Here is a 15,718-nt window from a genome sequence, read left to right as displayed (position 1 = left end):
GCGGAATAGGGTTCTATTCTGTGACCCAGACCTCCAACCTCGGGCCTTGGTTTCCTCACATGTAGAGTGGGGTGATGAGGTGCCCCCCGCAGAGGGCACCTGATGGCCCCTCCAGGTTCAGAGCTGCACTCAAGCTCCTTGATTATCTATCTGGGAGTGTGTGTGTGTGTTTCCCAGCATGTCTCCTTATTGCCCTTTATACATTCCTTTACTTTTCTATCTATTTGTATCCTTGACTCTGAAGTGAGTCTCCTGTATGTCTGTTCTTTGGTTTTTTTAAATTCAGTCTATATCTGCATTTTGACATGATCGTTTAATCCATGTCCATTTAATGTTACTATTTAAACAATTGGGTGTATGTCTGCACTGGAGGCACTCAGTCATCTATGCCAAGAAACTTGAAAGACAATTAACCTCTCCAACTGACTGGAAGAGACCCACATTTATACCAGTTACAAAGAGAGACTGGATGGAATTTGGAAATCGTAGGACAATATCATTAAGATCCCATCAAAGCAAAATTTTGCTAAACATAGTAACAGTTGCAACCATACATTGACAGAGAACTTTCAGAAGATCAAGCCAGATTCAGAAGATGATGTGGAACGGGGGATATCATTGCTCAACTCGGGTGGATTTTGGCTGAAAGCAGAGAATACCAGAAAGATGTTTATCTGTGCTTTATTGACTACACAAAGGCTTTCGATTGTGTGGATCTTAACAAGCTATGGACAATATTGCAGAGAATGAGTATTCTGCAACACTTAATTGTGCTCATGAGGAACCTATATATAGACCAAGAGGTTTGAACAGAACAAGGAAACACTAAATGGTTTTAAATTAGCAAAGGTGTGCACCAGCATTGTATTTTTTCACCATACATGTTCAATCTGTATGCTGAGCGAATAGTACAAGAAACTGGATTATATAAAGAAAAACATGTCGTCAAGATTGGAAGAAGACTCGTTAACAACCTGCAATATGCAGATGATACAACCTTGCTTGCTGAAAGCAAAGAGGACTTAAAATACTTACTAATGAAGATCAAAGACCACAGTCTCTGGTACGGATTGCACCTCAATGTAAAGATAACAAAAATCCTCACAACTGAACTAGTAAATAGCATCATGATAAATGGAGAAAACATTGAAGTTTTCAAAGAGTACAGTTTGCTCATATCAGCCATCTATACTCATGGAAGTAGCAGTCAAGAAATCAAACGACACATTGCATTAGGCAAATTTGCTGCATTAGACCTCTTTTAAAGTGTTGAAGAGCAAAGCTGTCAGTTTGAAGACTAAGGTACACCTGACCCAATTCATGGTATTTTCAATGTTGAATGCATGTGAAAGTTGGACAGTGAATTAAGAAGACCGTAGAAGAATTACATTTGAGCTGTGGTGTTGAGAATATTTAAAGTACCATGGACTGCTAGAAGAACAGTCTGCTGAAAGAAGTACAGCCAGAATGCCCCATAGAAGCCAGGATGACCAGACTTTGTCTCTCATACTTCAGACATATTGTTAGGAGGGACTGGACCCTGGAGAAAGATATCATGTTTGGTAAAATGGAGGGTCAGAGAAAAAGAGGAAGACACCCCTCCCCCCAACTAGATGGATTGGCACAATGGCAGCAGCGATGGGCTCAAATGTAACAAGAAATGTGAGGCTGGCCCAGGACCGGGCAGTGTTTTGTTTTGTTGTGCATAGGGTACCAACTTGGTACCAACTCAGTAGTACCTACCAACAACTTTTTTATGTGTCACGTCTTTGTTTTCTATTCCTCATTCACAGCTTGCTTTTATATTCAGTTACATTTGGTGTCATGTTTTGATTTCTTTCATGTTTTTTCACCATATATTTTTTATTGCTTTTATGGTAGTTGTGTTTAACATGTCAACATATTAGACTCAGCTTCAGATGGATGCCAACCTAATAACAATGAGATAGAGAAATGTGTCTCTGCTATGTTGTTGTTAAGTGCTATTGAATCGATTCTGACCCATAGTGACCCTGCATAGGGTTTCCGAGGAGCAGCTGGTGAGCTTGAACCACCAACCTTGCAGTTCACACGGCTTTGCAGTCTGGAGCATTAACTCATAGTGCCACCTCGCAATCGACTTCTGAAAAATCACCCATCAAAGACCTTCCTTGTGGAGCACAATTCTACTCTGACATACATGGGGAACAGCAAGTTGCTGTTCTGCCTATGAGGGGGCTTAAAAACGTTCATGGAGATGGAATTAAAAGATGGCATTTTCCCACAAACTTTTGGAAGCCCCCTCATGTTAGCCAATAATACATTCTTATAAATACTACTTTACATTTTGTTGTCATTTCCTTACACCAGTACAACTTTGTTTCCACCCACCTCCACAAATATATGTGGTGAGTCAAAAATTCTCCAACTGTAGAATTTATTTTAATCAACTTTTCAGAAAAGACAGATTTATCATTTATCAACATAATCACCTTGCTTTTCAATACAAGTTTTCATATTCCCTTATTTAAAAAATGTTTTAGGCTGAGCTGCGAGCCACGAATGCACTGCTGTCATCACTTCACATTGTCCTCGAAGGGGACCAACCAGGTGAAAGTCGAATGAAGCAAGATCAGGACTATAGGGAGGATGCTTTAACAACCCAAAATGAAATTTTTGCAGAGTGTCAACAGTGTGGGCAGAGGTGTGCAGATGTGCATTGTCAATGCAAGATCACACCGTCCTTGGATAGCAGTCCTCTGCATTCAATCCAAAGCTTAGGCTTCAGCTCTTCAGTAAGCCTCTCACTGTAAGTTGAAACGTTTTCCTGATACCATCACATTACAGGCTCTTGAGAATCCCAGAAAACTAAGCATCAATTTTCCAGCTGATGGTTGACTTTGGAATTTTTCTTGGTCAGTGACTAAGGGTATTTCCATTCAATACTCAGAGGTTTACTCTCAGGTTCAGAGTAATGAATCCATGTTTCATCACCAGTGACGATTTTTAGTTTAAGAAAATTTTACCTTCCTTATCAGTCCAAATTTTATTTGTATCTATCCAAACACTTGTGTTTATGCTCTTCCATGAGTTGTTTTGGTACTCGTCTCACACAAACTTTTGATACTCATGTCTGTTGTGGATTATTTCATAGGCAGAGCTATGGATGATTTGTATATTATTTGCCACATAACCCACTCTCTCTGGTCTATTCAACAGAATCATTTCACATGCACGCTCAATGTTGTCATCAGCCATGGATGTGGACGAGTGTTTTAATATAACTGGGGTGCAGATCATTTTTGACTCAATCGGGCTGCGAACCCCAACGTCAGCAGTTCGAAACTACCAGCCGCTCCACAGGAGAAAGATGAGGCTTTCTGCTCCCGTAAAGATTTACAGCCTCGGAAACCCTGTACAGGTTCACTATGGGTCGGAACCAACTCAACAGAACACAACAACAACAACATAGTTTTCTATGTGTTTCTATATATAGTATACAATTGCTTTTATAAATGACCTAAGAAGAAAGAAGAGAAATAAAGCACTTAAGCTCTTTTATAATGACAGTAGGACTTCAAGATTGTAGGAACACTCATTAGCAACTTGCAATATGCAAATGACACAACCTTACTTGCTGAAGGCAAAGACTTAAAAAACGTTGATTTATTGAGGAAGATCAAGGACTACAGGCTTCTGCGTGGATTAAACTTCAACATAAAATAAAAATCCTCACAACTGGACCACTAAGCAGCAGCATGATAAATGGAGAAAATATTTTATTTGGATCAACAACGTTCATGGAAACAGCAGTCAAGAAATCAAAGGACATATTGCCCTGGGAAAATCTGCAAACTACCTCTTTAAAGTATTTAAAAAGCAAAAATGTCACTTTGAAGACTTAAGTACACCTGACCCAAGCCAGGGTGTTTTCAGTTGCTTCATATGCATGTTTAAGTTAGACAGTGAGGAAGACAGAAGATGAATTGAAGTCTTTGAATTATGGTGCTGCCAAAGCATATGGAATACATCATGAATGACCAGAAGACTGCACAAAGCATAGCCAGAGTACTCCTTAGAAGCGAGGATAGCAAGACTTTTATCTCATGTACTTTGGACATGTTATCAGAGAGAAAGGTGATCGCCAGAGAAGGACATCCTGCTTTCAGGGTCCAGGAAAAAAGGGTCCAGGAAGCACCTCAAAGAGATGGATTGACACAGAAGCATCAACAATAGGTTCAAACAAGTAATGAGGGTAAAGATGTCTCCGAATCGGGCACTGTTTTCCTTTGTTGTTCATAGAGTCTCTTAAGTATAAGGGCTGACTGGACAACCTAACAGCAGTTACCAACTGATTGCTCATCTGTTTTCAGGGATGCCCTGGGGTATAAATCGATGTCCTGGGGCATAAATCGCTCTACAGACTAATTCTATAAATCCTAGTTCATTTGTAGGACTAGTTTTTGAGGTCAGTGTTTGCTATTTGTTCTGATCCCAGGGGAGTTCCTCCCCAGTAGTTGTCCTGCAGTTTAGCCTGTATCCTGAATCTCCTCCCAGTTGCCTTTATCAGTCCTTACTGTTCTTGAGAGCACCCTTAGGTATAGAATTCATACTCTGTTGCAACTGAAACCAATCCTTTGGGAAGAAATTAGGAGCTACTTTGTGACCTGCTTCTTGCTACCCAGACAACATTATCTCTGAATCAGGTTCTGGAGCTGGGGACCCTGGCACGCTTCTGTGCCTAGAGTGGGAGTCACACTCACCTCCCCATTCTAGGCACAAGTTGGGGGGAACAGCCTAAGGTCCTCTCAGTTTGCTTCTGGTGTGAAACCCCCCTCCACATGAGCAAGGGTGGGCTTATGGGGCCCCAGTCTTCTCAGAGTAGAGTCATCATGCTCCCTTACATGAGGACGGAGTTGGGTATCAGAAAGAGCCCCTGTCTACGCTGCACTTGCCCAGGACTGAGCCTCAGGTAACTGGGAGCAAGCTGAGAAACATCAAGGCCCTGCTCCTCCCAGGAAAATCCTTCTGGCTGGGAGCTGGATGAAGGAGGAACCCTTCCTGTGTGACTGTTGCCTTCTTGTGGAGTCTCGGCCACCTACCGTCTTTAAGTGTGTGTGTAGGAAGGTGGAGGTACAGCCTTGGTTCAAATACCAGAAGCTAACCTTTCTCTCATAGGTTTTCTTAAACAAGCTGTTGCCCTTAGGACAGTTTCCACCAGCTTTAGCGTTTCTTTTCTGTTTTGATAGTTTTCTCCCATTTCATCAAGGAGCGCCTCATGCCAGAAGTCCATCGCTTACAGCTCTCTGAGAAACCACATTTTTACTCTGGTTTCCCCGTTTTTAACCAGTCTACTTGAAAGAGGGAAATCCTCCTAAATAAATTTAGTGTTTTTATTCTTCACCCCCCCACACACACACCAAGTTTTAAGTTAAACTTTTAAATGTATTGTTTTCTAAATGCAATATGGTATCTTGTCCTGTATTCTAGAACCGAAAAGGACGTTAACAGAAACACTGGTAAAATGTAAAGACTGTACTTTAGTTAATAGTGTTGTTAAGCCCCCTCGAGTCGGTTCTGACTCAGAGCACCCTGTATTGGGTTTCCAAGGAGCAGCTGGTGGGTTTGAACTGCTAACCATGGAGTCAGAAACGGACTCAGTGTTCTCTAACAACTCACAAATGGTGGTGAGGGGGGAATTGCCCCATGCTTCCAACTCATGGAAAGAGCAGATCATCCTGAGTCTTAGACCAAAGAGAGCCTTGTTTCAATTTGCATTTTTAAGACACAGGAGTCTTTCCGTAAAGAGAATGAAGACTGAAGACGTCAGGGGAGTGAGTTGTCTGTGAAAGGCGGGAGTCATCCTGAATCGCTCAGGTTCTTCCTTAGTGAGGACATGTTCATCCTCCAAGCATGGGAGCCCTTCTCTTGTCTTTCATTCACAAGAGGCTTTTCTGAGGAAGTCTCTGATCTGCTCTAGCTCACAGATGGAGTACGGTCTTCAGCCCGCCTGAGGAGCCGAGGGTGCCCAGCGACCAGGTTGGCCTCTGCACAGGAAGTGGATGTCCCTAAGTCGACCAAAGCTGTGCATCTGGTGAGGAGTCGTCACTGCCGGGAATATCTAGATCTTCATTTCGTTTTCATTTTTTATAAAAGGTGTCACTTAGGATGTGTCATATCAGAAAAAAATACTGCATGTTTCTTTTAGACCACGAGATGGGGTTGTTGTTGTTGTTGTTCAGTACAGTCGAATCGGTTCAGACTTGGTTTTCAAGGAGCGGCTGGTAAGCTTAAACCGCCAACCTTGCGAATCAAATCAACCTTGCAGTCCAGTGCATTAACCCACAGCAGGACTCCATGGGGCGGCAGGCGGGATGTATTTTAGAGGAAATGGTAACAGTACTGTAATTAGCTGTGGTCCAGGGGTTTGCCAGCCACTGGTACATGTGTGCGCGCGCACATGTCACAGACCCAATCTCTGGCCTGTACCTTTGTTTATTAACAATCTACTTAGGATGTGTTCCCCTAAGTGATGCTAGTAAGTACTACTCCACTCCTTCACCCCTAAGTACTTAAGAGAAAGAAAGTGAGCCAAGGAAAACCCACTGTAGTCTGCAGTGGTCGTCTGCAGCCATCCTTTCCAATGAGTTTTAGCTCTGGTGTAATGTGGTTTGCCCTTAGGTAGGTCTGCTTAGATGAGCCCAGGGCCCCGGGTCTGAATGAGACATGGCTGAGTACCAGCCAGCATAGCACCAACTCAGTACGGTGCTCAGTAAGGTTTTGTTACATTTGATTTAACAAATGCTTGCTTAGCACCCACTACATGCCTGGCGCTATCTGCTGAAAGAAACCAAGATCTCTGCCTCCATGAAGCTTATGATCTGGTGAGAATGAATGAAAACTGGATTCTATAAGCCATGCTTGTGGGTTTACCTCACCCCTAGGAAAAATGGGGGGGCGGGGGTGGGGAGGTGGTGTCTCTGTGTTCCCACCTTGCTGTCCCACTGAAGGAGGTGGCCAAGCCCTGATACATCCCTGACTGAATGGCTTCAGCGGCAGCAGCCTTTACACCATTGGTGCTGAGGGGAAATATTCCCCTCTGGAATGGAAGTGATTATTTGTTTCCCCTTAACACCTTTTTTTCTTGACAGACTTCCTCATCACACAAAGCCATTGACAAGCGCACTTCCAAGAGATTCAAGCATGACAAAGACAACCTCATGAGATCTGAGTTACAGAAACTCGTCACTAGACGTGCTGGTGGGCCCTTGCCCAAAGCAGCACCTGAGACCCCTTGTGCAGATGAACCTCTGGAGGTGGGCGGACAGCACGTGGTGGCCTCGGACAGCGAGGCCAGTGCTTCTGCCAAGCAGGAGGGAGGCGGGCCCCCCCTCGGCCACGGTGACATCCTGAAGGACGGGTGCCCCGCACAGACTGATGATGACCTGTCCCCGCCAAAGCACAGCACTGCTTCTGAAGCAGAAGGCTCCAACAGCAGCTCCACAGCGTGGGATGAGTCGGCGCCAGAGGCCCAGGAGGCCCAGAAGCCAGCACTTCAGATGGACAACAGCGTCTTCCTGGACGATGACAGCAACCAGCCCATGCCAGTGAGTCGCTTCTTCGGGAACGTTGAGCTAATGCAGGTAAGGTGTGCGCCGGCCTGCCTCCATCCACAAACCGCAGGCTCCATTTACGTTCCACAGAACGACCATGTGTGACTTAATGCCTCAAGAAAAGAGAAACACCATCATAATTTCAGCCAGTGGGGGGAGTGAAGCATTGCTAGCCGGGGCACCCCTATTCTCCTCAGAATCGTTGAAACCTTGAGACTGATGCTGGTGGGTGGAGTCCCGTCCCCAACCCTCGAGTGTGTCACACTGCAGCGTTAGGAAGACTCTACCCCAGGCTTACCCTGGGTGTTCCCTTCTATTTCTCCCTTGGTCAACCTAACGGGGAATCGGCCCTAATCCAGAGAACTGGTACCACAACTCAGTCGTTTCTGGGACCAAACAAAACCCTGGGGTCGGCAGCTGGCAGCAAAGGGGAGGGCCCGTGAGTAGGCCCCACTGGTCTTGGTGAATTGCAGTCACGCATGTGGATGTCATGGTGTGTTCCATCACTGAAGTCATCATTTTTCTCCCACAAGGACCTTCCACCGGCGTCTTCTGCTTATCCTTCCATGAGTAGACGAGAATTCAGAAAAATGCATTTCAGAGCCAAAGACGACGATGACGATGAAGACGATGATGCAGAAATGTAGTTAATAAAATGCACAGAATAATTTTTTCATATTCATTATATTTAGCAATGTGGCAATTTTGCAAAATTACAGGATTCATAAACAATTTAACTCCAAGGGAACTTAGATTCTGAGTCAGACTTCCAAACTGAACCATTGAAGGCAACAAATGGCGCAGGTTCCCACTAGTTGCCGAGGGCTCACTGAGAGGAACTGTCACTATCTTGGCGATGTAAAGCTGGTCTTTCTTTGTTGGTGTGTTTTTCTATATGAATATGCTTCGAGTCAGCCGAGGGGACTAAGGGTTAGACAGTGGAGACCTTTGTAAAGAGAAATCTTCATGTAGCTCTTTAGTTTTGATAATATGCAAGTTTATTTTCCATTATCAGAATGTAAGAATTCTTGTGATTGATCAATGCCAGTTCTTAAAGAACTCTATTTCACAGCATATAAAACTAAAGTTTACCTTGGAAATTTTGCAAAATGTGTATAGGAAATAAAATATATTTTGAGCATATTTTAAATGTCTTTCATTATGTCCTGAAAGCTGTATTCCTTGCCCAGATGTTTGGGAGTCAGGTAGAGAGAGGATTCTGCCCATGCTGTCATACCTGTAAGCCTGTGCCAGCCTTGGGGAGGATAGCTCTGGGCAGGGGGTCACAGAGACCGCTCTGGAGTAGGGTGTGGGGTTGCAGCACCTAACTTCTGCATCTCCCTTGACTTGTAGAAGATGAGAAACAGAACTGTTCAGCACATCAGGTGCCCTATTGGAGATGCTGTGCTCTGCTCCTTGGATTGACATTGAAGAGGGCCTTGAGACATTCTCACCTCCTCTGAGGTGACATCAGGAGGCCTTTGTGACCTTGTCGCCAGTGGACTGTGAAGAGATGCAAGGGGAGAGCCTCATGGCTGTCTTCCTTCAGCATACTGAAGACTGCGGGAGCTGCAGGCAGGAAGCCTGGATCCCCGTGACCACCCACCAGCAGGAAAGGCACTTATGTAGGAAGACCTGGGTCCGTATCCTCTACCAGGGAGTCGGATTGCTTTCATGTTCTATTCCAAGTATCCTCTGAAGCCCAGGAAATATTCTACATTAGGGCCAAGTGGGGAACAAAATGTAGTTGAAGGGTCCTGTAAGAAATCCTTCACCTCTTTTCCCATTCAAACCCCGCTCTCATGGAAGTCATTCGGTCAGCAGTCCTGTGCTTCCCCAGTGAGTACTTCCCCATTCACAGGTGTGGCCTGAATCTCCTCCACCGCATCCTTCTGTGATATATTGATTGATGGGCTACTGTGTGTTTAGTCATTTGAAAATGTTGCTTATAAAGTCATTTCGTGGTGACCAGGGAAACTGCTTTACAACTTGAGATCCCTGCAGGAGTGTGAATATTAATCACAGCACCTCGGATGACTGTCAGAGGAGCCACCTCAGATTGGAGAATCCTGACTTTCCACAAAGCTAAGTGGAGGGAGCAACACTGTCCTGGGTCTTGCCACACCTGCAGAAGAAGCGCAGTGTTTCATTCCCACCCAGATGTGGAGCAAAAAGCCCTGTTTCCCACCAAGGTTTCGCCTGAACTGACGAGAGCGTAACCAGCAGAAAGGCTTTCGGTTAGGGATTGAATTTTGTAAATCTTAAACCCTATACCCATGGTGATCCCCAAAACATTTGTGAATGGGTTTTTTGTTGGTTTTTTTGAGTAAGGGACCATATCCGAGTAGGGTGCATTTTAAGCCAATCACCTTTGAGATACAGAGGGCCAGTTGGGACTGAGAAGGAAACAGCAACAAAAGCCAAGCTGGGGGAAGACAGATGCCATGCTACACGAACATCACCAAGTAGCAAATGGGTAGACGCTCAAGAGACACCTTCAGCTAGAGCCAGCACCCCATACTTGGATTTCTGGCCTCCTAAACTGTCAAAATAGGAGCTCTGGCAGCGTAGTGGTTCCCAGTCGGGCTGCTAACCTCAAGGTCAGCAGTTCAAAACTACCAGCTGTTACACAGGAGAAAGATGAGGCTTTCTGCTCCCGTAAAGATTGACAGCCTCGGAAACCCTATGCAGGATCTCTTATGAGTCAGAACCGACCCCACAGCACACAGCCACTACCAAGCTGTCAAAATGAATTTGTTAAAGTCACCCACTTGTGTTAATGTTCTAGCAGCACTCAGTCAACTAGACACCTCCCCGGCTCTCATCCCTAGACTTGTAACCATCTCCTTCCCAGGCCCGTGTCTCCTGCATGTCTTCTGTGGATTACAGTGCCATTCACACTGAAGCAGTGCTCTCGTCCCCAGGTGTCAGCTGACTTCAGCAAGTTGAAGGTGTATCTCACTTCAGTTGGCCATTTGAAGACCCTCCTGCAAGTACCAGAAACCTATGTGTTGAAAGGGATAGAGAAGGCAGATGTATCCATGAAGGTTAGCGCGAAATGAGTGTGAGATGTTAACGTAAGAAAACGCAATGTGTCCTTTGTGAGGGCATGTTCAATATGAGTGTTGGGATTTCAGAAACTGGGAGGCGTGCTTGGAGATGAGGACAGTTAAGGAATCAGAGCAGAAATCTGCCTGTGTGTTCACAGATGCAAGCGAGACAAATGCTAACTATGCTGAGGCCAATTCCAGTAGCCTAGATGCTGTATACAAAGCCCTAGGGACAAAAGCTGACTTCAAAAAGTATACTAAAATAGACTTGGCCATCACTACTTGTGGGTGCTCAAGGGAAACACTTGTCAGGTGCTGTTGAGTCGGTACCGACTCACAGCGACCTGAAGTTCAACAGAAGGAAACACTACCTGATCCTGCACCAGCCTCACAATTGTTAACACTTGAGCCCATTGCTGCTGTCAGTATGCCCGTCCATCTTGTTTGGGTCTTACTCTTATTCGCTGACCCTCCACTTTACCAAGCATTAATGATGTTCTCCAGGGACTGATCCCTCTTGATGATACATCTTAAGTCTGAGAGACGAAGTCTGGCCATCCTGGCTTCTAAGGAGCATTCTGGCTGTACTTCTAACGCAGATTGGTTCGATTTTCTGGCAGTCCTTGGTACTTTCAATGTTCTTCTCTAACACTATAACTCAAATGCATCAATTCTGGCATGCCCAAGTCAGGTCACTGTAAAAGGGGGTTGCATTACAAACATGAGTTTTTAGCAGCAGTTTCTAATGTTAGCCTTTGCAAACTTATATACAAATGCTTGAGCACAAGAGAATATTAGTAGATCCATCCTGTAAGTATCCCTTGTTTTATAATGAGACACTGTCCTATAAAATTGATACATTGTTATTTTTCTATTCCTTTATTCACATCTCTGTGGGGTCCCTAGACTCCTTCAAATTTGATTCTCTCTCTACAAGGACTCTCAGAAGTCAAAGGCTGTTCTGTTCATATCAGAAAGATACAGCTTGAAACTGGCAAAGGGAAAAGGCCCATGGGTGAAGTCCAGGAGCTAGGAGTATAAGCTTCCAGATGTGCATGGGGTAACACAGGGCCGTGTTTGCTTCTCCCAACAGTGATTGTGAAGTGTTACCAACTAGATCAGCGGACAACCCTGGTATCCAGGGATTTTATTGGGGGTCAGTCATAGGTACACAGCTCCCATGTGACTGACCTCAGCTACTCAGCCTCCAGCCCCTCAAAGGTCAAGCAAATATCATAGGCTCAGGGTCTCTGTCACACTCTGACCAGATGGAATATTCCATGGGCACAGAGGCTGTCTCCCAGGTGGGGAGGAGGGTATAAAGAGCAAGCCCTAAAGACAGGTCTGTCTTCAGGATGTGTGTCCTCATTGTGTACTGCTGCCAATGCAAGTTGGTGCCCACAAAAGGCTCATCTAACTGGAATCTCTTTGTGACCCCAAGACCTTCCACCAGCTGATGGTGACAGTCTTGCCTGTATCTCCTAGGAGTTCATTCAATGTTTTCTAAAGCTCCCTCATATTTCTACTTTTGTAATTGTGATTAAGTGCCTTTGAGTCTGTTCTGACTCATAGCAACCCTGTATAGGGTTTCCAAGGAGCTACTGGTAAGTCTGAACTGCAAGCCTTGTGATTCAAAATGACCTTGCGGTCCTAACATTGCCACATTTTAGGTAAGAAAAATAGAGTGATCTTGGTCAATTTTTTTTTTTTATAAAACCACTGACTCCTTTTTAGCCTATGTACATTATTTTCTAAACAAGTACATACTTCTGACAGGCTTATTTTTTTTAAATCTTTATTGTGGTTTTTCTTACGATAAAATAATAGCATGTAAAAACCCAAGGATTATAAAACATAAAAAAGTAAACTTTAAGATGTTATGAAATAAAGTTCATTTTTAAAAAACTCAATTATAAACAAGAGGGAAGTTGGCAGAGGCAAAGGGAAGGTAGCGGGAGACCCAGGAAGGATTGCAAGAGTTAAAGTGAACAGAGGTAAAGACTAATGGCACACAGAGAGGACTGCCATCATTGCAAGGCACCCGTCCTGTACGGTATGCCGAATATAAAACTGATGATTTGCTCTGTAAACCTTCACTTGATTCTTAATAAAAAATGTTTTTTAAAAATTCAAATATATAAATAAACTAGATGACTTAAAATGTAATGCTTTGTAATCCAGCCTGCAGGATTATTGCTGTTCACAGTTTGGGATGTCTCCTTACAGACTGAGTGTTCATGCCCTAATATAATATAGACTGCATACAGACCAACTGCATCCAGACTGTAGGTACTAACAGACAGGCACGTCTGATACATACACAGCCTTTTAGAAAACAAACACCAACCGGTTCTATATACAGTTAGACAACATAGTTTTGCACTATGTAGCTCTCATCATTTCTTAATTACAAAAACAAACAGTAACAACAAATTCATATGGTTCAATCTAATACCAGACTCAGTCTGCCCACATGTGGACATATGGAAGGGTTCCCATTTTTTGCCATTATAAATAATTCAGCCTATTTGGGTATGGTCTTTCGGGGATACAAACATTTCATCCCGAAGGGGTGAAAAGGCTTTGTAGAGCATTTAAGAAGAGTCCAGAGGACAGAGCTTTCCATGTGTCTTGGGTTGAGATCCAGCAGGGTCAAGTGAATGAGTAAATTAAGAACTTAGCTCTCAAGCAAGAGGAGCTCCGTTCAAGCATTCCAGCTTTTCAAGATTGGGTTCATACTTCATTGGTATTCCTGCCACCAGATATCATTAGTAGGTACCTGCAGGTTACACTAAAACATGTTCTTTGGATGTTGGGCTGTAGAAGGCGTGGAAACTGATTCAGAAAGATACTGGCATCAGAAATGTGTCCAAAAAAGCCTGAGTGAGTTTTTTTCCAGTGAGTTTTTGAAGTGATCAAAAAACAAGAGCTAGCACCTGCCAGAAGGACGGCGCCCCCTCCTGGCCTTGGCGAGGTCCTGACATCACCTGCAGACAGAATGTCACAACACAGTCCTGCAAGGTCCGGACACCCGGCACACAGGTCACCGACGTTTCTGAACAGGCCGCTTCTTCTTCAACCTAGCCTTGGGTCTGTAGATCCTGTTGGGGTCACAGCTGAGATTGTGGATGGTTTTCTTATGACAGGCGATGTGTACCAATTTTAGATTCTCTGAGGTAAACAGCAGGTCGTAAAAGTACTCCCAGTCTACTTCTCTTCCGTTCTGTTCTTTAATTGCCTCAGCCAGTGCTGGAACAACAGTGCGTTTCTTTTCTATTCTGCAAAGTTAAGGACAGATGGTCATGTGATGTTGTCTCAAATCCCACAGGCGACAAGTCAAGTCTCCTGTGTCATTTCCCTATGAGGCCCGAGATCTTTTAAACACATTCATGTTTTCAGCAGAAACATAACACAATGTTCCATTGCTTATAGGGTAAGATGAGCATCAGGATCTCAAAGGGAATATGTGTCATTCCTATTTACCATGCCCATTGTGCAAACCAGTCCAGGGGCATGGAGATCCCTGTCCCTGACCCCACTCCACATGCCAGCTGTCTCTTGCTCAGTCCAGCCCCCAGCCGCCCATGCGGTCCTTCTCTCTCATCTCTTGTTACCCGGGACTGGGTCAGTGGGAACCTGTTACAAGCTCGGGGGGTCCACATGACTTCCCCTGACAGCAGACCAGCCAGTCACAAACTTGGGCTTCTCCTATAACCCCCCAGGGGTCTACATGACCTCTTCTAGTCAGGCCCACCAGCTCACCCTGTCCCCTGAGGTCTGTGAATTCCCTGGAACAATTCACAGTTCAAGGGGAGGACTCCATACCCAGAGTAGCAGCTCCAATATAATAAAACACAGTACAAAATGACACACACAATCACAAAAGGACAAATATTGTACGAGACTAATGTTGAGAAAAGTTTTGTGTTTTTTTTTAAAGTTCTCATGATAAACAATCTATGATGGTTACAGGAGAAAGAAAAATTACTCAAGGGCTGAGGGTAGACACATGTTAACATGGATGATGGCAGGCAATATGCAACAAGAGGGAGGTTGGCAGAGGAAAGAGGGAGGTAGCAGGAGACACAGGGAGGAATGGAATGGATACAGTGAACAGAGGTAAATGCTGTGAACTGTTGGTACATGGAGGGGATTAGAACCATGTCATGAAGCAAAGAATATGATCCACTGAATGTGAAACTTGATCTCAATTCACAATAAAAACCTGCTAAAAAAAATGAAGACACACATATAGTGAGGCCTGTGGGGGGAGGGGGGGACAGTGTAGCGCTTCCACATTCTAAAGGTGGATGCTTTACCTTCTCCTGTGCATGGCCACCAACCGGGAAGTTCCCTGAGCCTCTATCTGACCCCGTGCCCATAATAGACTAATTACATCAGGCCTCTTGAGACTTCCCACTGGGCTCCCAGGTGGTCCATCTAGGCTCGGTCCCCATTCGTTTGCCTCAGTTGTGGTCTGGTTCTCAGGAACCAAGACCAAAGGCCAAATGGCTTTCTGTGCGGCAAATCCACAGAAATAACACTTGGAAATATCCCTGAAGGACGAGGATGGCAATTAACTTTATCTTAGCATCTAGCTGCCACCAGTAAGTAGTACCACTGTGGGACATTGCTTCATAAACTCATTTTAACTGTCACAACTGAAATATGTTCATGTCTGCTCAAATAGATCTATGTCTCAGAGTCTGATAAAAGCAACTTGACATATTTGACACAATTTTAAATTGTGTTCATTGATATTAAAATACATATACTGAAAGGTACACAGGAAAAAAAGAGACAGTTACCCAGAGAAGCCAGAGATGGAGGCAGAGACGATGACGTGGAAATATGGAGTGACTGGGGACGTTAGACCCAGAGAGGGAGAGGGGCTGTGTGCTGACGACTGGGGAGCAGGCTTGCAGGGTATACCATTTGGTTGGTTGATGATGCATGGAGTGGACTGTAACCATGGCAATGAAACAATATACGATAGGATGAATGTGAAGCTAATTAATTTTCTCCCATGTAAACTAGCACATAATTCACAATAAAACATTTTTTAAAAAAAGAGAG

At 44.4% G+C, this 15,718-nt stretch overlaps 2 protein-coding genes across 2 annotated transcripts in view; one reads left to right on the top strand and one right to left on the bottom strand.

Moving 5' to 3' along the window:
• Positions 1-8,239, top strand: part of LOC102830900 (chromosome unknown open reading frame, human C1orf174) — an 8,388-nt gene extending 149 nt beyond the window's left edge. Inside the window, exons 2-4 of the mRNA XM_006871787.1 lie at positions 5,960-6,073; positions 7,131-7,622; positions 8,126-8,239. Of these exons, the coding sequence (XP_006871849.1) occupies positions 5,960-6,073; positions 7,131-7,622; positions 8,126-8,239 (720 nt within the window). The remainder of the gene's footprint in view (positions 1-5,959; positions 6,074-7,130; positions 7,623-8,125) is intronic.
• Positions 8,240-13,685: 5,446 nt separating this feature from the next.
• DFFB (DNA fragmentation factor, 40kDa, beta polypeptide (caspase-activated DNase)) overlaps positions 13,686-15,718 on the bottom strand; it is a 32,476-nt gene continuing 30,443 nt past the window's right edge. The window contains exon 7 of the mRNA XM_006871745.1: positions 13,686-13,920. Within this exon, the coding sequence (XP_006871807.1) occupies positions 13,686-13,920 (235 nt within the window). The remainder of the gene's footprint in view (positions 13,921-15,718) is intronic.

The sequence above is a fragment of the Chrysochloris asiatica genome, unplaced genomic scaffold (genome assembly GCF_000296735.1).
Source record: "Chrysochloris asiatica unplaced genomic scaffold, ChrAsi1.0 scaffold00173, whole genome shotgun sequence".
Classification (NCBI taxonomy): domain Eukaryota; kingdom Metazoa; phylum Chordata; class Mammalia; order Afrosoricida; family Chrysochloridae; genus Chrysochloris; species Chrysochloris asiatica.
Note: the sequence above shows the minus strand (reverse complement) of the source record. Positions and strands in the feature narration are given on the sequence as shown.